Here is a 25,702-nt window from a genome sequence, read left to right as displayed (position 1 = left end):
TTATAGATGGGCCGATGGAAGTAGGGAAACAAACATACAATTAATAACAAGGACCCATAAAACAATGGCAACCCAATGAAAATCATATGACAAGAATTGTGTGGGTGAAAATCACCCGACGTTAGTGTTCTAGGGTTAAAATCACAATCCAAATAATAATAGGAATATAATCATAATGAAATCTACTGGGATAAATCCGTTCTACAACCATATTGGTAGTGAAATGTATTGTGTTTTGGTATCATTTTGATTTCATAGCCTGCTTGTTTTCTTGTTTTCACAGTGAATTTGATATGAGAGAGCAGCAAAAAAATTGTGTCTACAGGAAAGTTAATGTTCCTTGGCCTTTTGTCTTTGAAAAATTTGAAATGGCTTAATTGATTATAATTTATTCATAACAGGTTTTATTTGTTTCATTAATAATGTAATTATTAATTTTCTGTTTTGTTTTTTTTTTCCTGTCAAGATCCAAAAAAGGGTTATTTTTTGGTTATGTGAGGCTTTCTGGAAAACAATAAATGTTTACATTTAGACACCTCTGCGATGGTCACACTTTTTGTTAGAATCTGGCCCCCCGTCAGAGAAGGGAAAAGCTTGGGGACCCCGGTTTATATAATTGTTATATTATTATTTTGAACCCACATTTTAATTCATGTGAAAAACCAATTGATTTTGGGGGGGATCAAAAGAATGTGTCCAAGTGGCATTGACTTCCTTCCCTTCTGCTTTCCTACTTGCATCTGCACATTTCTGTTTAACTGCCTTATCCGGCAAATTTGAGAAACAAACCTGTTTGCTTCAGACATTAGTCCGGGCCCTTAATGTTGATTGCAACCCATCAACTTAATAACACATTCAGTAAAAACATTTTGATAATGAAGTTATTGTGCATCGGGAAGAAGACAAGTGACGATATCTGGATTTTGTATCTGCCAAATGTGAACACGGCATTTTGACCTTGCCCAACTTTCTATATGGATTTATTATCTGACAGTCCCGGGTGGAATTACAGAGGTAGTCAGGCTTCACTTCCCTGTAGCTGTGCTTATACATGCTGAAATAATACTGGCCATAAAGAAAATGTTCATTAAAGAAATTTGTCAGTGCACACTCCATAGGACATAACTGTTTTAATCTGCTGCCATTAAGAGTAGCCTCAGATTTACAGTGCACGGGGCTCTTCATTTGCCAGATAGCCTATTAAAGCAGATGACTCTCCCAGATTGGAAATGGGAGTAAGAGGACATGGTACCTACTGGACCAAAGAGGGATGCAGACACTCCAATAAGATTCTATTACTTCCTACATAATTCAAGCAGAGTGCAGTCTGAGGTACAGTAAATTAATTGTGTAAAACAGTTTGAGCCAAATTGAAAATTATAGTAATAAGCACCAGAGATAAACAAGTGATTGATATCCCATCAAAAATCAATGAGAACTTTATATATCTACTTTAGTCTCAGTGGGCAGTTATAAATCTTTGACTGTCTTTTTTTTCCTCCTTTTTTTATGAAACAATGCAATTATGATCTTTTTTACAAGGCGGAATTCGGCAAATAGATTAATCCGAAACCATCTGTGCCAGTAGCAGCAGGAGACAGTTTTTTTCATTTATTTTCCAGGCATGGAGTCATTCCATAAATTGAAGACAGGATCAGCAGATAGTTTGATCTGCAGCCATCTGTACATGAATTTCTGTACAAGTGCCTGGGTACATGAGTGTGTGCGTTTTTTGCGCTGTCTGCGGGGACTATACACATTGATCCTTTACTGCTCTCCAGGTGTACAGTTGTATCGCAATTAGCTTCAGGGAAAACACAGCCGGATTACGAAGCTGTTATTACACAGGCAGACGGGTTTTGTTTCTCACATCGGAGAGGGACGCCCTGTTCTTTATATCAAGTGTTTTTTTTTGTTTCTGGAGGACAAAATACACGGGAATTATAATACTCATCGTGTTGTTTTCTCAGCTGCATAAAATTAGACCTGTGGTGATGAAGTGATCAAGAATAGATAGCTGACAGCTTCTAAAATTTGATGTTACACCAGGGGTGTCAAACTCAAATACACAGTGGGCCAAAATTCAAAACTGGGACGAAGTCGCGGGCCAACATTGATATTTATTGAAAAAAATCTTCCTCCGGATATAACTATGAACCTTTTCATATGGACCCAAACAAGTTTTTCTTAAAAACAAAATATGGTACAAGCATAGCTTAATACTATACAATATATAACTTAAAATTGCACACATGGTCATTTGTTATGGCTTTGGGGGCCAAATATAATTACAACAGGTGCCAAATTCAGCCCGCGGACCGGAGTTTGACACCTATGTTTTACACTAATGTTCGAAACAAGGGACAGTGAACTTTGTCTTCAATGGTTAGGAAAAAAAAAAGAGGGAACTCTACACGTAATGAGTAGCCAAGAGAATTTGCAGACATACCCTCCTCCTTCATGGTGCTCATTGGGATAGTGATCCATCTCTGTGCCAGGGAGAGGGTGAATAGGGGGAGGGGGCAGGGGGACATTTGCCCAGTTTGACCCGTTGGCTTTCGTGGGTTTGGAGGCTGCCTTCGTCTTCTTCTTCTTCCCTCCTTTTCCACCTTGAGAATGAAGGGCATTTGCATTTCAGAAACACATTAAGGTGAATTAGTCTTCAAAAGCGACATCATTAAACGTTGACAAACTAGAGGGATGTGTCATTGTAAGTCATAGAAGGTCTTTTTTTCCCCATGTAAAACATGTGCTTTCTACAGAAACTCGATTTGATACAAACATGCTGCTAAAAGATTAGCAATCCATTTGGACTCAGTATCAAATACCTTTTGAAAGTCAGACAGTTTCAATGAGCTCCTGCCAGTTAGCGCTCACGCACAACATCTCAAGGTTGCCTGATGAAAAACACGCTTGCACTGATTGATTGGCTGAAAAGCCTCAAATCTCCATAGGAACAAGAGAGAACGGCAGCGAACGAGGCTGAGGCAGACCTTCGTGTTACAGCCATCCCTCAGTGTCCCCTTTCACATCAGGCTTTGGGTTCCACAATGAAATATCTCACTTCACAGCATCATCATAATGAATGGCTTGTATAGTGTCGGTGTGTTCCTAATGGAATTCACTGAGAGTCTATTACTACTTTCATTTCTTTTATTACCACGGAGAGCCACTAACCCCATCCATTTCCACTCATATTCCTCCAACAGCAGATTCTCCTTGGTCCCATCTGTCTTTATAAAGCTGCCAGCCGGGTCAACACAAGATTTTACAATTTAGCAAGTGTGTTTTTTTTCTGTTTAAAAGACATTTGACTTCAGGTCCGCACCTGATTTTAAGATGAGGATTTATATATATAAATCCTCAAGAGCGCGACTTGCTGATGACAACTCATACTGGATTTTGGTCATAGAAATGCTGCTCTTCCCTGTGCAGCTGCAGGAGGGGGCTGTTTTTTTTTTGTTTTTTTTTTCCTCATCCAGGGATTTTTCCATGAAGAAATCAAACATTTACTCACAAATAACATGCTCTGTATCCTGCAATACATAATATTTTGTTTGTTGTTAGACAACCTATTATTACTAATTATTTACTATGTGGTTATATGTTATGGAAATCATCCAGTGGTTCCTATTTGAAGGAATCAACTATTCAATTACAAATCAAATGTTTTGTACCCTATATTACATAATCTTTTGTTTGACAGAAATTATTTAATAGGTGGTTATACATATGTCGGAAGGCACATTGATCTTTTATGCCTCAGACATATTCAACTCTTCTTTAAAGTTGATAAGAAACCAAAAGAAGCTAAAGATTACTGCAATGAATAATAAATAAATGGAGCAAAAGCAAATACAACCAACTAAAACAGTGGGTTAGCAATGCAAGCACCAAAATATTGAACCTTTATAAAGAGAGGCCGCATTGTAGAGTGAGCAAGCGCACGCAGTAATTGTGAAACAAGTCCTGATTCAGTATACAAGTCACCCTGTGAAGTTGCTGAATAGACATCAAGATGTAGTCACAAGACATTTTCACATGGACGGCCCTTTGGTGGCCGTGCACGTCACCTCATCCAAAATTCGGAAAATATCTAAAGATGACATTCTAGCTGTAACGAAAGTCGCCTTTGGAAAGCTTTAAGGCATTCATATCAGTCATCCGACAGGTGTTCTTTGTTGCCAGTGGCATATGAACATGTTTCGCCGTGACGCAGCACATTTGGCAGTACGGGGCGACGTTATCGTGCCCTCAGAAGAAAGTCACATTAAAAGATAAAATATAAATCATTGCATTGATGCAGAGTATTATTAATAGGCACCAGAGATCATCAGAAATTTAGTAGAACTTATGTACAAGGAAAATAGACTGTTTAAATGGTAGGGGTTCATGAATAAGATAAATGAAGAATGGAAGTAATAAAGGAAACAACTGTAAGCCCGAGGCAGGTGGTACTGCGACGTAAGTATAGTCCCAAAGTAATTGGGTTTCCTAATCTTTCCTCCGGGCGACAACTTGACTTTTACCAATGAATGGCACACTGCTGTGATTCAATCATACTTAGTCCATCTAAACAAGACCACTCATCAATATTGTAAATGATGCTCTTCTAGGAAAAGGATGGTCTGGCACAGGAATTACATCAGGTCACCCCAAATATGAAAAATACAGAGAGAAAAGCTGTGGCTAGGAGCTAAACATGAATTATATAGTGAATCCATCTCCTCTGAAAAAACGGGCCTCCCTTCAAAGACAAACTCGGGCTAAATATAGATTCAGCGTTTGGTATTTTTACCATGAGTTTTGGGTGCTCAGAGTATAGAACTGTAAGACTGCATAGCCTTGTGCTTAGTTTGTTTTCATTGGGTGCGTCAGTGCAGCGGGGAAAACCACAGCGCCGAGGCTATAAACTATGCAGCCAGATTAAACCTAACTGAGTTGGAGAATAGTCTCAAAAAAGGGTATTGATGTAACAAACTCATGTATCATATATTTTTGTCACTTGAAAGCAAAAAAAAAAAAAAAAAAAGAAAGTTCAATTTTGAGGTGGGATGCAACACATGAGGAGAAAGCGGGAGTGCAACCAGTCACACAGAACAATGGACACAAAGCTTCACAGACTTTTGCCTGAGTGAGAGGGGATGAGAGCGCGGAGTCAACCAAGTCTCACACTGCTGCAGAACACACAGAAAACAGCAGCTTCCTTGACTCTCCTATACAAAGAAAAGGTTTTAATGAGCTGCTTCATGCCCCCAGTGGAGAGCCACGGTGCCATGAAAGCTGCTCTATTTCTGTTGTTTTTCATCCTGCTCTCCTCCTTCAGACCTGACATTCATTATTCCTTCCATTTCCTCAGAGGGAAAGCCAGGCACTGTAACTTCACCCTCCCACCCCCTGATTTGCTGATTTTCCTGTGACTGAAGTCTAAACTATTTTAATTCAAACCCATCACTGTGACACTGTTGCTCCATAAAAAATGTATCGCAAACAAAAACAGTACATTTTTATTTGTAAAGCATTTTGTGTAAAGTATATCATATCATTTATTTTAATGCATTCCCTTTAAAGAATAATTCATTCATATACTTTAGTTACACATTATATATTGATGTTTTTTTCCTACAAAAAGGGCAAGACGTCTTACGGAAATCCCTGAAACGTGATGTGAGAAAGAAATACCAGGTAGCAGAGAATGATCAAATGAGGAGATGAAATAAATATTGTGAACACTCCTCCAAAGACAATTTATCAAATCAAAGCAAAAGGCTTTCAAGATTTAAAAGGAAAGGGCTTTTTTGGTTTGTTTAAATGTTGTACTTAAAATAAAATAGAATAGAACATAACAGGATAGCCTTTTACTATCATTGCATTTCAAAAACCCAAGTGAATTGTAATGCTGCTCCATGGTGCAGGAAACAAAAACAAAATCGGAAGGTAAAATGTAACAATATAATGCTAAATCATGAATAAAAGCAATGCAATAAAGTGACGTGCAACTGGAGCAATCAGTAAGATTTCGAATACCTCTCAATGGCGACAGCAGTTGGTAAATACTTCAGGGCGTTTACTACTAGTTTGTGTATTTTCTCCTTTTATAGGCAGCATTATCCTGTATACATCTAATGTTGTTTGATGTAAGTGAAGAGCGCTGGTAAGTGCTGTGTTTTTGTTTTTTTTTCTCCTAAAGCAAGATATAAAAATTTCATCTGTGGATCTCCTGATATGTTTTACAACTTCAGACACAACAAGAGCGCTAAATCGTTTAAGCAACGTGTCTTTTTTTTCTTCATTTTGATCATGTATATCAAGGTAGATCATACACCGTGATAACCGGTGTGTCCACAAAAACTGCTTGAGAGTGGTCACAAGCAGTTCTCCTCTCCTGGCCACTGTTTACCATGGCACTGAATTAGAGAACGGTCAAGCCAGTGGCTTGTAACTAGATAAAATGGGAGAGAGGAGGGGACACAGGCAGAGAGCTGCCTGTGTGTCCTATAAATGACATTGTAATTCTCTGTACATGGGTTTTAGTGTAGTCTGCAACCATTAGAGGACGAGGGAAAAGGGGAGGTATTTTTACCACTTTAACCAGTCAAGCATCTCTAATGGTGTGTGTGTGTGTGTGTGTGTGTGTGACTGTGTGTTTATTGTCCACTCTGTCTGAAAAACTCCTCTCATCCCTATTCGTGTATGCTTACTCAGTGCAAGACAACGCATGTTCAAAGGTTGGGACTACTGCAGCTGTATTCTGTCAGGAAATCATAACATCGCATCTCTCTGATCTAGCAATCCAGAAAAGGGCTTCGATACTACGCTGATTCTTATCTGTTAAAAGTACATTTGGCCGTCTCTATTGTCTGCAGAACCTCGTTTTACATAGTAAATGTATATAATCCATTTACTTATATGACCATTAAACAGTCAGTGCCGGGTGAGCAGCATATCTGTGTTAAAGATAGTGGATTTTTTTAAATCAACAAATAAAATATAGTAAAAAAAAAAAAAAATGTAAAAAAAACTGCCTCATATGACAGGTTTGGATATGCATATTACAGTACAATAAAGCAATAAATAAAACCAATAAATGATAAAGTCAAGTGGCAATACCCCAGAGATTGTACCAGTTAGTTTTATTACAAAAAAAAAAAAATATATATATATATATATAATCACTGCAAAACCTGCAAAAGCCGCAAAAACCAACCTGAGAGACTGCCGCTTCGCTCTGAGCTGTTGTGAGAGCTGGTGGTGCTGAAATCTTGTGATTGGTTGTGGGGAATTCTATTAGACAATCCCTCGGTCAATCGGTAGTCAGGAATGAAAAGGAGGGCTACAGTGGGGGTTAAGAGGGCAAAAATCACAGTGGCATCAGGTGACTGGCAGTTAGCACAAGCACATGCAAACATGCAGTTAGAGCAGTGAGCAAGCGGGACATGTTTATTCATTCATCCATCAAACTTTTTTCTCCACTCTTCCTTCGATTTCAGACATGCGTGCCACAAACAATACCCTTTTTGTAATAGGAAAAAAAAAAGTGACAATAATTCCTCCAAAAAAACAGGATAAATCAATATAGCATGGTGATTTCGATGGCAAAAGAATAATACGGGGAGAGAACATATATGTTTTTTTTGCAAAGATTCATTGCACTAAGGAGACTAACTGATTATCAAAATTAATCTATTTTAGACTGTTGGAAATTGAGATCATACATATGTATTACATTTCATCTGAGGAATACCCACTACACCTTTCTTGTGAAAGCGCTTAGTCTAAAACAAAATCCCACGTCAAATCCGAGGTAATTAATTTGGATTATTTTCTTAAAATACGAGTCAAGCTAAAATGGATTGGTAATTACTCAGAACTGAAGGAACTGTACCGTCTCACAAAACCAAACAAGAAAAAGGATGGTAGATTAACTTCACTACTCATTCATGAGGTGTTTATTCGACCTTGGAGAGTGAGGAAATGACTCTTCTTAAGAAAACCTCACCTTCGCCGCGGTGGGGTTAGAAGGATTTCAGCCATTACTAGTGTGAAAACTGAGTCATAAATCCAAAATGCCCACCTTGTAACAACTGTAAATCTTAGGCTTGAGATCCAGGGTTCCCTAAGTCTATGAAGTCATATGTAAAAATACTTACTGAACCTCACGTGCATCAGGGCGAACATTCCCACAATATCACTGTAACAACATACGCTGTCTCTCTTTGACTTACTGTTAGTGCAAGAGTTCTTGTCGGGCAGGGAGTAGCCCAAGTTTGCCATTTCCTGCTTAGCCTGAAGGGAGGCTTTCCACTGGGCCTCAGGCAGATCCACAGCCAGCTCATGGATGCTGCTCGAATGGAGGATCTGGGTTGTGGCATAAGGAGTCGCCTGAGAAGTTTGACTGGGACTATTGTAATTAGCTTTGGTGGTGAAATCGATGCTGCTGTAGATCGCTCCGTCAGACAGCATGGTGCCCGTCTTATCCCCTTGCCCGCTCGGGAGATCTGCAATAAAAAGAGTTTACTTTATTAACCTTGAAGATTCAAACACAAGCTGCTCATTACAAAGACTACCCAATTATAGGCCACAATCTGGGGGACCTGGTATGACCAAGGGTGAACATGGCTCTGGCTTGTTATTAATTACCGCCTGGGGCTGGCAACCTTAAGACAATCTCAGTTCTAATATAGGATATGCTTAAATTTATCTTCCTCATCAACAACAACAGCAAAGTCATTGCAGTTATTTATGCCTTTCAACCCTCGGCCTCACAGCTGTGGTGCAGATCACGCTGGATGTGCAGATATCTCACTCCCGTCCCCTTCCTGTTCATAAACATAAAGGATAACACCGCTGCTCTGCATGATGACAGAGGGAAAGGGAGCGAAAGAGAGAGAGAGATCGAGGGAGTGAGAGAGAGAGAGAAAGAGCGCTGGGCAAACGCCGCACACCCTCTCTCCGTAGTGAATGGTTTGCATGCCCAGTGAAGGGAAGATGATGTAGAGCTGTGGCGGAAGTGTCCACATCTGCGCAAGTCAAGCTGTGCCTGTCCTTCATGACTGGCTGCTCAAGATCATCCTTTTAAACAACCATCCACCCCCTACTCCTCTGCAAGCCTGTCTCTCCCTTCATATTCTCTTGTTCTGAGGTATGAGCTATGACACCAGGCTGGAACGTTTGCCATTACTCACCCCGGTGACGGTGGACGCCCCGCTCAAGCTGTCCTATGCTGAGCTATATAAACATATATCGGAACACAAGCGTGCGCGCGATATGCATATATGCACACATCTCTGAGGGGTATATGAAGATAAAGCACAACAGGAGGCGGGTCAGAAAGAAGAGGTTTGGTAGGAGAACACCAGGAAGGCTTTTGCTCACCTCCTCGACCAAAGTTACTGAGATCATTGGGGCCCCCGGAACTGCTGTTGACAGGCAGGCTGGTGGCCGGCCAGGAGTCCGCTAACCAGGGGTATCCAGGGTCACTGGCATTTAGCAGGCCTGGACGGCTGAGGTGAAAAACGAGACGGACAGAATGGAAATCCATTGTTGAAATAGGCGGTATTATTATTAAATCAGTACAAGTATTTCTACATTTGTAAATGCCACCTATTATTTACTATCCGGGACTTAATTCTGAATTAAAATACCGCAAACAGAAATAATGAACAAAAGAAGAGGAAAAAAACAAACAAACATGACAATGAGCAGTGAGTTGGTGGGAATACACAATACCCAAACACATGTTTAATTGTTAGATTTTGCACAACATTGTGTGTTTGTGTGTGATAAGCATTCAGTAAGCCTCTGAAGCTAATGAGACACTTCTGAGACGCAGGGAAATACACACGGATACGTTTCCTCTCCCATGAAGTCAGAAATTCCTTCAGGCAAACGCGGCCCTTTATCTCTCAGTTTTTCCTGCTGTGTCTCTGTCATATACTCTAACAAAGCATGCTGCGGAGCTAGTAATGCATGCATCTGCCCACATCTGCAACAATGCATGCCAATACACAAGTGTATGTTTCCTAGTTCATTAATATCTTTGGCATTCTGCTGTGTTTTCCCATCAACCCCTCGTGGTGTTGTCCAGACAGCCTAAATCTTATTTGACGGGATGTCAAATCTCCAGCCCGATATCCCGGGCACACTTGTGGGATGCCCACGTATCGGAGGGGGCAGATCCATTTAACAGGTGTTCTGTCCCTCCTTCGGGGGCGAGAATCATAAAAGGCAGCCATTAAGACTTTAACCTGTCATGGGTGACTGCTGGGAAGCCATTAGGGCCACTTTACTGTACAATCACGTCTGAGGTTCGTTACCAAGGGTAACACAGATGGAGCTTAGTGTGAATGAGAAATTGGAATTAAATGCCTTTGTTTATGTGTCAGTTCTCTGGCACATAATATCCCATGTTTCTAATTACTTGCTGCAGAAATTGACTGAATGGATGCATTCAAATATTTAAGAACGTGTAATCATTTACAACTTACTGCCTGAAGAGGGATAATACGGCACAGATATGTTTTATGAGGACAAAATGTAAGTATTAAATGTCTTTGTCCAATGGGATTCTTAAAAAAAAAAAAAAAGAAAAAGACCTCCTGGAATTGTCTTCCAAGAAACACAGCACACCCGCTGTCAGTGCCCGGCCGAGCTCTGTGTATATTACTCATGTGAAGCCTGAGAAACTGCAAGGCGCGGTAGTAAGGAGCCTGGCTGCTGATGGGGCTTTTTGTCTAAACTTCAGCGGGAGTGATGTGTTGCTCCGAGGGACGAGGGTAGAGTCAAGCCCCGAGCACGGGGGCCAGGTACCGGGTACGTTGCGTTCGCCCCGTGCCTCGGCTACATGTTCTAATGAGGAGCGGGGAGGGGGATCCCCCAAATCAAGTGCGGCACTGGCGAGCATGGAGCCAACGCTTTGGTTTCTGAATGCCAAAACGGGCCCTCGGGGGAGACAAGTCATTCAAATTGATGGCTGTGAATCAAGCGCACGCAATTTTACAGCGTAATAGATCTCCGCATGTCCTACTACACTATTTCTGGCTGTCATGATAGCCGAAAGCTATAATTCTCTTTCACTATACCTTATTTCCTCAACAGGATTTCCCCTATATAGACCTTGTCCTCTTTTATTGTGCCTAGTCAAAACATATGAAAAAAGATGAAGGTTTTGCTTTTTTGTTGACTCCAGCAGAGTAAAACTCTACACCGTCTGAGGCAAAATAAGAGAAGAAAAGAATTGTGTCTTTGTTGCCGTATTACTCTCGCTCATCTACCGGGCTCCTGCAAAGTCCAACCCCCAGCTGAACAGACAAAGACCATTTGACAAGAGGCTGACACCCGCAATGGTTTCATTGTCCTTGTATGAATCACACCGCACAGCTCTCTCTAAAAAATAATTACAATAAGATGGATTTCAACTGGATATTTGTGATATATACACCCTGTGTATATTTGTCGGCGTGTTGAGTGTGTGTGTGTGCGTGCTGTTGGCATAACGGTCACTGGGTCACGTGTCTGATGAAAAGTTGACACCTAAGTTTTAATCCCTGCGTGGCTCAGGATGGATGGCAACCTTGGCGGATAAAATTTGATTCGGAGTGTTTCCTGTTCCTCTTACACATTTCGGTTACTTGTTGTAGGTAGGAAGGTATAAATACAGCCTTTGATGGCTGACACTGAGCCTCCTATAAATAACCTAGCTCAGACATATTAATTCCAAAGGAACTTCATAAATCAGGTGTTTATGGTTGTGCAGGCAGGTGAGCGGAACTTGGATTAAAAGTCTAGACATTAGCTAACACTTGGAGCAATTGGAAACACAGATTACTTCTGAGATTAAACGTGCTGCCGTTTTGAATTCATATCGTATGATGTAAAGGAATCTCCATGGCAACAGTCTCGAAGAAACATGTTCATGCATCGCTCAATCCTTTCTCCCTGCCTATACAACAAAATCTGCTTTGCTAAAATATTGATCAACACCGAGATAGGAAGTTATTACTACCTCCTAATTACCATCTCTGTATTGGCAAGGGGATAAGCAATGGGCCCTTATCGGCTTTTATCAATTTCATTTGAGCAGCCAAAGTCAAATTGTCCAAGTCTACCAATCTACAGGCTATTCATCTTCCACGAATCATTTATTTTGTGATCGATTAAGTGTAATTGTTCAGTCATGGCAATTTGGCAGGAGCCAATGAGAAACTGGAAACAGAAGCGTCTTCATTTGGTATTGTCTAATTAATGCAATAAACAGATGATGTAACAAATGAACATATTTTCCTCTGATACTCTGTTACACGCTTTTACTCTCAGGGCAGATGGGGAAGTTGCAACATCTGGGATTTGATGGCACTAGAGTGACTAATGGATCAGAGGCTCATGTAAAAATCCCAGCTCCAGAGTGCATCATATTCCAGAGTTGTGAAAACTGTGGCCATCGTCGCTGCCGCTGACTAGATATGACAAATATAGAGCGCCACAAATACAGACATTTCAAATCCCATTCGCTGGAGTGAAAATCAGAACCACTTATGTGGAAAATTGAGGGAAAAACACTACCGCAGAAAGTAGATGAGAAAAGGCACGGCAAGTGGTGTGGCTAATTCATTGAGAGCCCCCCGGCAGCTCACAGAACGATACGGCGAAAAATTGTTCGTTCTGGCATCGAGTCAAACGCATACAATGAGGCCCGGTATAAAGAAACAAAGATACACGCGTATGGAGATGCAGCGACCACACTGCAGAATATTTTTGGGGAAAAAAAAAAAAGGTGCTTAGGGCCACGGGGTCAGACTTAGCTGAGCTGAGTGTTCTGAGGTCTCGAAGCTTTACCTAGGCAGGTGGGATAAGCACGAGATAGGCGGCAGCCCACGATTCTTGAGGGAATTTCTTGAATACCCTCAAAGGCTCAGTAACTGGTGTCATTGAGAAGTGCCCTGTTCTGCATAGCCCCTTTTTCTTTCACTAACACACAGTGAAATGGAGCAGTCTATATGGGGGTGCAAGCGGAGTACCTACACACACCTATCCCCTGGGTAATTATTTTTACATTATTACATGTGCTCAGATCCCAGCCGCCCACGCAAGGTGACAGGCAAATTTATCACTCCAGAGGGCTTCTGGGTTGCCTGCAGCCAGCGGCGGAAGATAAATGACAAAATAAAAGCATTCCCTGCTTAAATTGTTTCTGTTAATTCTGTGTAGGAGATTTATGAGTTCATCTATCGATGCATGAACGGATATCGGGGTAAACGTATATTTGCATGAAGTGTTGAAGGGAAAACACATAAACAAGTGTCGGTTATCTGTCTCTCATCACTCATTTATCAGCTTTAAAATCTGGACAGGTTTCATTCATGGTGGAGAAATTGGCATTGTGATGAGAAAACACAAAGCCATGAGAATAGGATTTTGTCTGGTGTGTCCTAATGAGAGTGATATCTGTTTCAAGTGTCAACTATTTTGTTCAGTGGCGGTGAAACTCACCTTCCATTGCTCATCAGACCACCATCGACTCTCTGGAATGTCACTGAAGTCGGCAAGAAAGACAGAAAAATAGGCAGAGGGAAATATGTAGATGGAGAAAAATAGAAAGGGGGGGAGATAGACAAAGCAACACATTGTTTGTTTAATAAACAAACACATAAAAAAACCAACAGGATTTATTTCTGTGTCTAAAACAGAATGCTGTGTTTTCTCTTGGTATGACACAGATTTGTATTCCTCTGATGACTTTCTCCTACACAGCTTCATAGCTGATGGATTCTCTGATGGGAGCAGATGTCCCTCTGCAGACACTGTCTTCAGTAAAAAAAAAAAAAAAAGAAAATAACAAACAACAAAACAAAACAAAAAAAAAAAAAGATTTTGCTATTGCATAAGGCTTCGCTTTGCACAAGTGGAGGCACCATACGTTGCTCAAGGACGAGACGCCTGATGAGACGGAAAAACTAATTTCATGTTTCTTATTTTGCCGTTGAGTTATTATCAGATGTGTGATTACATCTCGGACCAAAAAAAAATGATTAGAAAAGGCAGAGGGCTCATTAATCACTATCTCCAGGGCATGGAGGCTGAGATTGCCATCCTTTAGCCAGCAGGGCTGCCCAGAAGACCGGCATGTGGCCCGTTCCATTACGGCGATGTTGAGATAACAAGGCCCGCATTTTGTCAACGGCTACTAAAACCTCATGGCTTCAAGTGAGGGAGGGTTGCTCAGGAACCATTTCCTCTCAGTTCAAGAGCCATGATGACAAAGCTGCTTCAAGAGTTTTAAGCATGTTAGAATGTTACTGGATCACAGGAAACCCCGAAAAAGGGTCAAAAGGTTTGGAAATCACCTCATACTGCCCGGGGCTGGGGTGAGGGGGGGCGGTTTTACTCAAGAGAGAAAAGGAGAGCTGTTAGCAATTTGGCTCATTTGTTCCACAGATGGAGATTAAACAGATAGAGGCGGAAAATTCCACCACTCTTTTCTTTGTCACTCATTGATTCAGGTTGATTCCACAGCAAGATCCAGCATGAGCCGCGGAGGGGAGTTTTCAATGCGGAGACATAGCACCAGCGGCGAAAAGGGAAGGGAAACTTTCATTTTGATGCATTGCTAGCATTACCTAAACACACTTAATCAACCTCCGCCTCGCATTAACACTTGCTTGGCGCGCATATCAGAGCATAGGTGGCCATTATTCTTTGCAAAGTAAACCCCAGATAAAAAAAAAAAAACAAAACAAAACAAAAAAAACATCTGCGGTTCAGTCTGAATAAAATGCAGCTATTTCAGCCCAGAAAAGATTGACGTTTGTATTGAGTCATTATAAAGCCGATAGTCTTTGTTCCCCTGGCGGCAAACTTGCATTAAAAGACTTTCCACCATATGAGAGAGGATTGAAGAGAGAGGGAGGTGGAGGTGAGAGGAGGCTGTGCAGCGGGAAGGCCTGTGAAGTCCCTATCTCTGCTCAGGCACATTTCTGGCCTGCTGTGGGATACTTTTATGTGAGTTGGAGTGACATGATGGCATAGCTGTGGTTCTTGCCTCCATATTTCAGATAAGCACTTTCTCCAATATGAATACAGATTAATCCCCTTTAATAAGCATTAAAGGAGGGGAGGACATAATCAGCATATAAAAATTCCATCAAATCTCCTTCCTGCCGGCTGCCAGCGGTGTTGTGATTTACCTCTGCTGTAGCGACAGTTTTAGGAGACAGGACACTCTCAATACATCAACTAATTGTCAATACAGAGAAGAGCAAGCGCGGCGGGAGTTTCCAAAGACACTCCGTCTCGTGTTCTTAATATCACCTTACGATAACTCCATAATCTTTCTCCTTTATTTGACCTTGTTTTTATCACGGCCGGTCAAACTCTCTTTTGCCAAACTAACCGGACTCATCCCAAAGATGTGCTCAAGAATTAGAGGTGGACTTGCTTGACCATCAATTTTAATGTCTTGAAACTTCCGTTTTTTACAACACCATTCTGGACCTCGGCCAAATAGCTATGTGTCTACTTTGTGCTTCTGCACGGCCGCTTTCTGTCTGTGTCTGTTGGGCAGCTGCACGTCCCTCCCATCCAAAGACAAGAATTCATCAATGAAAAGTAGTCAATAAAAGTGGGGGGTTAAGCAGAGAATGAGCAAATGAGTACATAATCTAGCAATTTACTTGTTAGAACCTGCGGAGAGGAGATACGTCAGTTGCAATAGTGTTTGGAAGGAAAACAAACAAATGAGGATAAAAAGGAATATTCAGACGTAGGAAAAACATGGACAGTCTTAGCCTGCACCACAGAACCGTCACAACAGAAAAAGGAGGGAGGGTAAAACAGGTACCCAAAACACAAATAGAAAGAAACAGCAGAATATGCAAATAAGGCTTGTTGGTTGAGCAAAGACAGGGATTTGGGTTAGCGGTGTTCTGACCATGGCTAAAAAATAAAAGTTGTAAACTGCAGAGGCACAAACTTTGCCTTTATCTTGGAACAGCTCAGGTATGTATTAGCCATGACCACCAGTCAGACAAGCAAATAAGCGGGCAGGCGATGGATCTGCCGAGGGATGGGGTGAGGAGACAGGACAAATGAACAGTACCTGCAGGGGTGAAGGTGAAGGACTGAACTGCAAAACAAGAAGACAGAGAAGTTGTGCGTTAAAAGCCTGCAGAGATTTAGTGGTGCTTCAGGGAAGTCTGCACACTGGGGACGAGGGGTCAGACTGGGAGATGCTGATGGTCCAAGAACGCAAAGCCTCATTATCGCTCAGTGTGCAGAGTGAAAGTCAAGAAAGCAGCCAGGTCTGAGGCCAGAGAGGGGCAGAGGGGGCAGACGGTGGCACAAAACTAAAGGCAACACACAAACATATAAATGTAGCAAACAGAAATGGAGAGCAAATTAACCAGCTGAACCAAATAGTAACTGTGACTTGGTAAAAATAACAAAAAACCCATGCACAATTGTGAGATTCCCATTGTTAATAAGAGAAGAAGCAGGTACTATAGTGGACTTGAGTGACCACCAGATTAATATTCATTAGTCACTTCAGCTTCCTGCTACTAATGTTGTACTCCTGGCTATGTGTATGGACACGCTGTTTGCAAGTATTGATGAGGGTTGGGGTCAGTAAATGAGATAAACAGGCCAGTGAGTGGGCGGGATAAACTCCAGCTTCAGTGACCAGAATCTGCCCACTCGGCTTGACCACCCTGGGCTATTAACCAGCTCTGTGGGCGGATTCATCAAAATAAAACAAACAAGCTGTTCTCTTTTTTCATTCTGACATCATTTACTTCTTGAGCGCTGAGGCCATCTCAGCCATGTTCTTTGCAGCTGCTGCAACACTTTGGCAAAAATATTGATTATTCAAGTGAATGGTAAAAATTAAAAGTTATTCTTGCTGCCTCGTTCGCTCAGGCACGAGAGTGTTATTTTGAAGCGGGGTCGTTGACTATGAATGCTACGAGCTAAAACCTACCTGCGTAGTTGCTCAGGCCCTTTCTCTTCTTTCTTCTCCAGTAGAGCCAAATGCTGAAGCCCATGAGGATGACCCAACAGGCCCCTCCGATACCAGCGATGAAGGCCGGCTGTTTAACCACGTCAGTGATTTGTTCGGTGATGCTGTTGTTCCTGTTTCCGTGTATAATCACATCCCGGAATTCCTTACCTGGGACACAAAGATGAAACGCGTAACTCATAAAAGTTGAGTTTTTGTTCATCTACGTCGCGTTCTGATGCACTGAGATGGATCCTGGGCTAGATTAAGCTCAAAGAGACTTAGCTTGATGAGTTCTGCTGGAAGTATTGACCAACCAAGGAGAACACAAATCTAAAGGATGTGCAGAGAAATATAATGTGCCGACTGGAAAAGACAAAGCCTGAAAGCTTATAACAAACCCCCAGGTGAGCGGGCTGTTTGCTTAGCTCAGCTTCAAATTCACTATGTTGCCAGTAAAACACCATGTGAAATGAAAGGAGAGGATCTCGGTCTGTATTGATCTCCTATCAAAGCTCGCCCTGACAGATCCGCTCTACACTTATTTTTCTGGGAGTATGGCTAGACCCAGAACACAAACAAATGTTCACAATGTCTGACAGGACTATAGACTTGAAAATAAAAATGCACACAATGTATGCGCCAGCATGCTAGTGTCAGCAGAAAGTTTGGCTATTTATTAAATCCCTGTCACTATCCATCTGAGTTTTTAATGACTAATCAAATAAGCAGATCAATTAATCGGTCTATTGCTATTGCACAATGCAGCAATAGACATACACCCACTTGTATATTCACAAGACAAGCAGACACGCAAGTTAAAATTGTATGGCCAGGATTTGCTCTCGGAGACGGATTACATGAGTGACACTGGGGAAATAAGAATGTGCTACAGGCCAAGCCATCAGTTATGGGTCAAATAAGGCACGGTCTGCCTCAGCTCCACATTAATCTTCCGCGGTCAGGCTGCATGGCATAAAATGTAGTATTTCAACAATATTCTCCCATTGCCGATTCCTAAATATTTGAAGAAAATTGATCTCACCAATGATAATAGACTGAGGTTCACTCTTGACTCCAACCCCCGCGCTCGTGCTGGCAGCCACTTCCACACGATACATAACTCCCACCTGAAGCCCACCCACCACCACTGAGCGAATTGCTGCGTCCACCGTCTTATTTACATGGAAACGTGTCTCGTTCCCAAGACACCAGATCTGCGGTAGAAAAAGCAGAAAAGAGACAGGACACTCTTAATTTTTTTGTGCATCACTCCAATTTGGCTTTTTAATCCACAAACAATTACAAACCTTGTACTCTTGAATGATGCCATTTTGGTGATCTGGTGGAGGCGGGTCCCACGATATGCTTATAGAAGTGCTATTCTGGTTTCCCACGGTTAGAACTGTTACCTGCTGAGGAGGGGCGCTTGGGGCTGAGAAGAGGCACAAAATAACCAAAATCAAAACTTTCATTCACTACTTCACAGTTTAGTAAATAGATGAAAGGAGTCCAAATATATATCTGCAACACAGCATATTTGAATACTTATTTATGCGGATTATAAATATGCAAGTAGACATAGCCTGAAAAAGACACAGGGATACACAGATACACACTTTTTATAGACTAGTATTCCTCAAGGATGGCATGGGCGGCGTAACACTGTCAAGACAACTCACTAGAAAGGGATTCACATAGAGACCAGGGCTGGTCCAACATAGCTGTTGTCAATCTTTAACATTTTACCTTATTTAAAGGGAACCCCACCTCGGAGGACTAATAGGCATAGATATGCTTTACTGTCCCATAGTTGAATGGGTTGTTAAAAGACCACAAAGAATTGTGATTTCTTTAAAAAAAAGGCTTGGTTGATGACGTATACAGGTTGCTTTTGGTAGCTCTGACTTTCTGCTAGTGTTACACCACTCAGTACTGTACGGTATATACGGTAATAATGCTAGATTGTGCTGCACTGGGTGCAATTTCCACTCCAAGGACAACAAGGGGACTGATGTTGGTCTGCACAGCTATCCAACAGACAAGAAGACAAAAAAAGAGTGGGAAATTGCTCGAGGATGTACACAACATCATAAGGATCTACAGCTGTGTTCTTGCAGTTTCTCTCCAGATGCACATAGCCAAGCTAAGCTGATGGAAGAGCTCCGAGGTGCTGCTAGTTTTAAACACACTCAAGCCAGACGCTGTGCCTACAGTTTTCTTTCACAAGCATACAACGTCCACGGAAATGATTGAGCCTGCTTGATGGCCACAGGCAGGAGATGCTGGATGTTTTCTCACTAGGACCTCAACGACCCTCTACTGCAGAAGTAGAATTGATGACCAAAGACCAGGCAACGGCACAATCACGAAGGAAGCTGACAACGAGTCACCCGATTATTCAACGCAGCCAACAACAAAACGTGGAGCTCTTTACAGCATATGCTCGTCTTAAATTCTAAGCTCATTTTGACTTCTGTCTTCGGCTCACGGCTCTCTTGGGGTCAAAATGTGAAGGGTCGCACAGATGACTTGTTTTTGTACTGAATAAGGCCGAGCCTGGGTCAATCTTGTGATGTCGCTATCTAGACGGCGTTGCCATATCAACAACAATGGCGACCTAAGAGTGAAGTGTTATCCAAACTAAGATTTGCTGAGAGATTTTATTACTGTTTTTAAGAGGCTTGAATAAATATTGATCAAATAGGACATTAACGTCTTGGTAACCGTGGCTCCCTTTAATATCTGATCCTCTGCTACAATCTCCTGGATTTGCACAGAAAACACCTGTATTGATTTAGAGAATGACTGCCTGGCACATCAGGCAACATCTTGTAGTCTAGCCAACACTCTTGTCATTGTCCATGCCAGGGTGGCACACGGGTCAACAGTCTTATAAGACTAAGCAGAGCGTGTTAAGGGTTTATGAAGAAAAAATCAGGAAACAGGTCTCTGTAAACATATCGACCGATTCAATCGATCAGCGAGATGAAACGAAAGCCAGTAGGTAAGGATCAGAGAGAAGGGTGAGACAAATGTAAATGACAGACTGGGGGATAGAAAAAAGAAAAGTAAGGCTTTCATAAGCTCTTTCTGTTTATATTTTGATGACAACAATCTTCTGACCCCACAACGAGTAACAGAGGGAAAATAAATAACAGTTGGCCCAACAGGAAATAACGTTATAAAAATAATGTTTTCTCATTTCCGCAGTGGCTGGAGGGGGAGCAGCACCACAGAAGAATACTGACAGGTCAATTACTCCCGGGCTGCCTCTCCCTCACCTCACCTCCATCCAAAATGGCACATGTCACCCTGTAAATCTCTGCTCATCCCTCAGCACGATTGGCCACACCGGCCTCTAGGGAAGCAGAAGGCCCTGGCATAATGGAAGATGAATGGGCGCAATGATGAACCCAACACCTCTGCCAGATTAGAAACAATCTACCAAGGGAGCATCTCTCCAAAGCTGCATTACATCCAGGTGACAAAGTGCTGGATTTGTGTGTGGCACCCATCAGTGACAATGTCATTCAAAGTTAATGCTATGAATGATTTAGCGGCATATCATCATGCATATTTGTGCTAAACAACTGTGATTTTTTTTATTTGAAACCTCAGTGGCTGTGGCTTATAGAGCCATTAGCTGAGTGATGTACGGCATGCAGGAATTTGACCCCTTGTCTGTCACGTCTAGGTAGTGCAATACGGGATAATGCAGAAATACAAACATCATATCCATACAAAAGAGCCATAGGTAATGTGAAGCAGGAGGGGGGGCCTTTCCTCAAATCCAAACCCAATCCACATAATATTATTACTCCGCTACAAATGCTCGACTAAATGGGCATGGTTTTGCATGAAAATGGACATCCAAAGTAACATCTTGGGCAATTATTCCGTGGGAATCATTTGGCAACGCTAATGTATTTGTTAGCCATGACTTGAATCCCTGTCCAGACATGGATGAAAGAATGTGTGAGGAAGGTGGAGAAACATGACTGAGACAAACTCAGGAAGGGCACTGGGTGTCCAGTATACCAGAATCAGTCGCGCTCTACTCTGGGAACTCTCTAACTGTTTTAACTAATGGACAATGTATCTTTTAATCAGTCTCTGAACCAGAATCTCCTATCCATCTAGATGCCCCTGCTCAATAGTCCCAGGGTCTCAGAGGAGCCTCGAGCTGTGTGTCTGATGGTGTATCAGCTATGACCATGCACAGCGGTGGGCTTGTGACAGAAATAGAAAATGGTCAGGCTCTCTGAGGGGCCGGGATGCAGATAGAGCAGAAGGAGAGAGTGGCATCAACAATGGTAATAGCTTGGACATGCAGGTTCTGGATGCCTTGGGGGAAAGGCGGAATGTCGGCATGTGTGCGTTTACCGTTAGCGTGTATTTGTGAGTTGGGGACAGCTGTAATGCAATGGCAGTTCCACTACAGTGGTGTGTACACTAGCTGCTGCAGGAGATATGGTTCCTCGGAGAAAGGGAAAATAAATGGGCCTGTCACCCTGGTAGGATGTGAGATGTCTCCGATACATCCAGGCCTGAATTTATTGTGGCAAGATGGGCTTTGTCTTGAACTGTCCTGAGACTATCCTAAGGATTGCTTTCAGGTTGGTTTAAAGAGACCGGTACTGCCTGAAGTTAGACCACAAAAAATGTGGTTCTTTCTTTTGTTCATGTAGACTGCTCGCCTAGGCTGTCCTTATTTACCACCGCCTGGCTCTGGAAGCGTTCCCTGCGGGACAACCCTCTCCAGAAAAAAAGGAGTTGGGTGAAACAGAAAAAAAAATCTGGAACACATCACTGTCAGACAGAATTGAGACACTGAGGTTGGAAAAATATTGCGAGAAAATTCTGAAGTAGCAGCTTTTTATCCAATGGTTGATCGTAGGAGCTGGGGCTAATTGTATGAATTATCTTTATTACAGACCAGAGTTTTTTCTTGTCCTGAATTGATTAGATTTGGTATGAATGTATGAAAAATATTAAATCTCTTTCAGCCACAGATGAGACTTTCCATCATCTATAGAACAAGAATTTCCCACAAGTCATGAGACTTTGAGGCAATCTGTTTTTTCTATAATATGCTGTGGTGGTGAGTGTTATCATTTATGTGTATGGCTGAAGCCAAAATCACTCTTTATTTCTTCTTCTTCGATGCATATTTATACACAGCCTACGATTGTTTTTTTGTGGGCTTGAACTTTGAGCCTGCAATAAGATACAGTAAAACAGACCTATGGTTGTTTTACTGTTTACTAATGTTCCGAGCCCCTCCCAAGACTTGTCAGAATAAATCAAGATTTGTGTGATAAATCATCATCTCAGGAGGGGCTGTGTGCTGTGTCCAATCACAGCACAGACCTATGACTGTGGGGTGATGGATAAGAAGATGGTAGTCACTACTAGCATTACCAATCATACGAATAAAAGAGCACAGTAGGAAGGTCAGACAGGCACAAGCATGCAAACACCCACCCACACACTCGTACTGATTTTCTCAGTTCTCAATATCAAAGGAGGGGATGATTCAATCAAAAAATAAATGAATATATCCGAACTGTCCGACGTCTGTCTGATTGTTTTTTTTATTATTCCCAATCATACCTTCTTCAGTAGTCCTTGCTGTCCTGGATTCACTGTCCATGCCTTGAAACTCGTTGAAATAAGGACGAACCTTGATCTCATATACAATGCCCTTCTTGAGCGAGGAAAGGATGACGCTGCGCTCTGAAGGGACCTTTACGTCCTGGGGCTGCCATTGTCCTGGTGAAGGCAGTCCTGATGTCTGCCTGTACAGAACCCTGTAACCTTGGATGAACTGGGACTGGCGATCCACCTGAGGAAAGAAAAAAACAAGAACAGCTCAAGATTACATTTCGCTGCAAAATAAGTAGCGACGAGGACATCTTAGAACATTCTATGTATGGTACGAGTCCCAAAAAACATCACCAGACTTTTTAATCCAAGATTAAAAATTCCGAACACTTTAGCGGTTGGTTGTTGCTCATTTAATGGGCATTTTATCACCAGTATTGCCACGTATAGCTCAATTAACATCCTGACAGTACCTCATACACTCAGCTACCAGCCCCCAGGGTTCCCTCTTCTATTAAAAGGATACTGCGCAATACCACCTTAGATGACATTTGCCCGTCTCACAGGTACGATAAATACGAACAAGTGACATAAGAAAGAAGATTCTGCTGCATATACGGCACAATGTGACTACGTCAAGTAGCAACAATTTCTAAAACCCCGAGGAAATGGTGAGAATACTCAGCAGAGGTGATAAAAACAGAGCTGTCCAATTGAGAAGACGAACAGACAAGAAGTGTCATAACCCAACTCAACTCCCAACCCCAAATAACTGTGTCTTTTTAGCTGGATGGGAAAAAAAAACAAGGCTTTATGTAAATGAGCATGGGGAACATCATTCACTGTAATAGCTTGTTAACATCAGCAGAAGTAAGCAGGGCTTTCAAGTGAGATATTAAGTAGCTGTTTTTGGTCAATGTAGTCCAAGTAAATCAGCAAAATGGATTTCCTGCTTGGTGCATGACTTTTATTAATGGCATGATTTGGGAATATAAAAGCTTTCTGAGACGGGCTGCTGTTTACTGAAAGGGCTTTGATTGATTAGGTTGCCATGTTTTTGCGTTGATTGTACATTGTTATCATAAAGCAATGCTCTAGCATTAAATTAGCTGACGGAAGGGGGGGGGTTGGGGTTATTACGTGGGGTAAATAAACATGTCACCAGGAAAACTGCTAATGTGGTACATTTGTAAATGGAAACAGGGCCCTTCGCATCACAAAATGATATGTGTATATTATAAAGACCCGGAGTGATTTATTATATCACAATGAAAAAAAAAAATCACTGACTCCACTGCATCAAGCCCTCTGCTTTGAAAAATATACTGTAAATGCACATGCAAAATATCATAAAACTAATGATGTCAGGACAAAAAAAATGCTGAATCTCTGCAATGTGCTTTTTTCATTTTCTGTAGCCTCTATGTTGTGACAGATGATATATGCATCATAATTTTTTTTTCCTGTTTTTACATAAAAAGAATATAAACTTAAACAACTGAATTCAAAGTATTTGATTAATGAAACAGCCAAAAGCATATGGAAAAGTTTGATAACCCACCAGATAAATCAAAGTCCATCTCTTTTGATATTCAGGGTGGTCAAAGGAAACTCTTTCCGGTAATTTCATGTTCATACACTTTTAGGTCGGTAAATACAAAATCATGCCAAAGTGTTTGGTAACAACTTGGCTCAACCCCACCCCAACATAAAACAAAACAAGAAGGATAAATGGGGATATAAAACCAAAGTTAAGAGGAATAAAGTATGAGGTGTGGCAGGTATGTTTTATGAATATTACTTTTCAAATATTGGAATCAAAGGGATGCACTTTGCTGCATTTCCACATTCCCCTACTTTTTAAACCCCGCACAATTGCTGTTTTAGGCAAAGCGACAGATTCTACCTACCGTCCACGTGACCTGGATGGCCGTGGGACTAAGGACCACCGGGTTGTGCAACCGGATGATGACCTCGCCGAGTTCCTTCTGTACGTGCCTGTGGTCCACCCCTTGGGCAGGAGGAGTAATGTCTTCAGGAAGGAGAGAGAATTACGAGAAAGACAGAGGATAAATGAGTAAATAGGTTTTTCAAAACTGGAGGGATGTGCAGAGCGAAAAAAAAAGGCTCATCTCTCCTACGAGTAGCTCATCACCCTTAGAAAGGAAACAGTGATTTTTTTTTTTTTTTATTAATGTAAAAAATACACAACCAAAAAAAAACATTTTCCTATCATCATATGTAATAAAGTTGTCTGCGTGGAGAAAGGAGGACTCGGGTTAGCAAAGCTCTTGAGATTTGTGACCTGTGTGCAGACACTGTAGACTGAGTGCTCAAACTCTGAACGTCTGCCTGAGATGATACTCCAGCTCACTTGCTTGTGTTTTAAAAACAAGCAAAGAAAAAAAAAATTAACATTCAGTGTTTCAGATACTGAGCAAATCACATTTTGACAACACATGTTTTGATTTGTGCTGAAGGAAAACAAAAGGCTTGCAAGCATTTCTTTTTTTTTCTCGAACGAGTCATGAATCGCAGCCCATGCTAACATGGTATGACAGGCCAAACACAGTTAAAAATAAGCAAAAAAAAAATCCATTCATCATCAGTACACGCCCTTGTCAATGAGCACATGCATTTATCATCTCAACCCAGTCTCTCGATATGGGATAGATTAGAAAAAAAAAAAAATCACAGACTTGACTCGATATGACTGTATTTAAAGCTTGATAATCATATCAATGTAAATTAGAGACTGCGGTCTGTCCGGTACCGTAATAAAATCTTTGGGTTTGGAGGCAGTCGTTTTCTCCTGTTATGTTCATTAACGTTGCAGGGATAGCACTAATTCGGTTAAGCCATCCCAAAGTAGACATGGTTATTTTACATAATTGCTTAAGTGTAGCCTGAAAGAGTTGGGCTGAGAAGGAGAATTTAACCTCTGGAAAAGTTGTGCGTTATTTCAGTAAGGCTGTTCACCGCTGAGGCGAATAGAGGGTGATAAGCATCAAGCTCTGAAGGGGGAGCACGGTGACCTCAGACTATCAGCAGTGACAGACATTAAACTCAGCAAAAAAGACGACTAAATGCCAACCTAGGGAGGGA

The 25,702-nt window shown here is 41.7% G+C and overlaps 1 protein-coding gene across 8 annotated transcripts in view; it reads right to left on the bottom strand.

The window, feature by feature from the left end:
• robo2 (roundabout, axon guidance receptor, homolog 2 (Drosophila)) overlaps positions 1-25,702 on the bottom strand; it is a 286,436-nt gene that overhangs the window by 12,874 nt on the left and 247,860 nt on the right. For 5 of the 8 annotated variants that reach the window (XM_086164710.1, XM_086164711.1, XM_086164717.1 and 2 more), the window contains 11 exons: positions 24,508-24,629; positions 22,607-22,838; positions 18,301-18,425; positions 18,036-18,207; positions 16,973-17,161; positions 16,094-16,120; positions 13,489-13,531; positions 9,376-9,503; positions 8,226-8,498; positions 7,208-7,333; positions 2,450-2,609 (listed from right to left, as the gene is read on the bottom strand). In XM_086164710.1, coding sequence (XP_086020836.1) covers positions 2,450-2,609; positions 7,208-7,333; positions 8,226-8,498; positions 9,376-9,503; positions 13,489-13,531; positions 16,094-16,120; positions 16,973-17,161; positions 18,036-18,207; positions 18,301-18,425; positions 22,607-22,838; positions 24,508-24,629 — 1,597 coding nt within the window. The remainder of the gene's footprint in view (positions 1-2,449; positions 2,610-7,207; positions 7,334-8,225; positions 8,499-9,375; positions 9,504-13,488; positions 13,532-16,093; positions 16,121-16,972; positions 17,162-18,035; positions 18,208-18,300; positions 18,426-22,606; positions 22,839-24,507; positions 24,630-25,702) is intronic. The other 3 variants (XM_086164712.1, XM_086164718.1, XM_086164716.1) reach the window with 2 other exon arrangements.

The sequence above is a fragment of the Fistularia commersonii genome, chromosome 18 (genome assembly GCF_037954325.1).
Source record: "Fistularia commersonii isolate RoL2024-O1a breed Wild chromosome 18, RoL_Fcom_v1.0, whole genome shotgun sequence".
NCBI classification, from domain to species: Eukaryota; Metazoa; Chordata; class Actinopteri; order Syngnathiformes; family Fistulariidae; genus Fistularia; species Fistularia commersonii.
The sequence above is the reverse complement of the archived record's forward strand: the minus strand, read 5'-3'. Positions and strand labels throughout refer to the sequence as shown.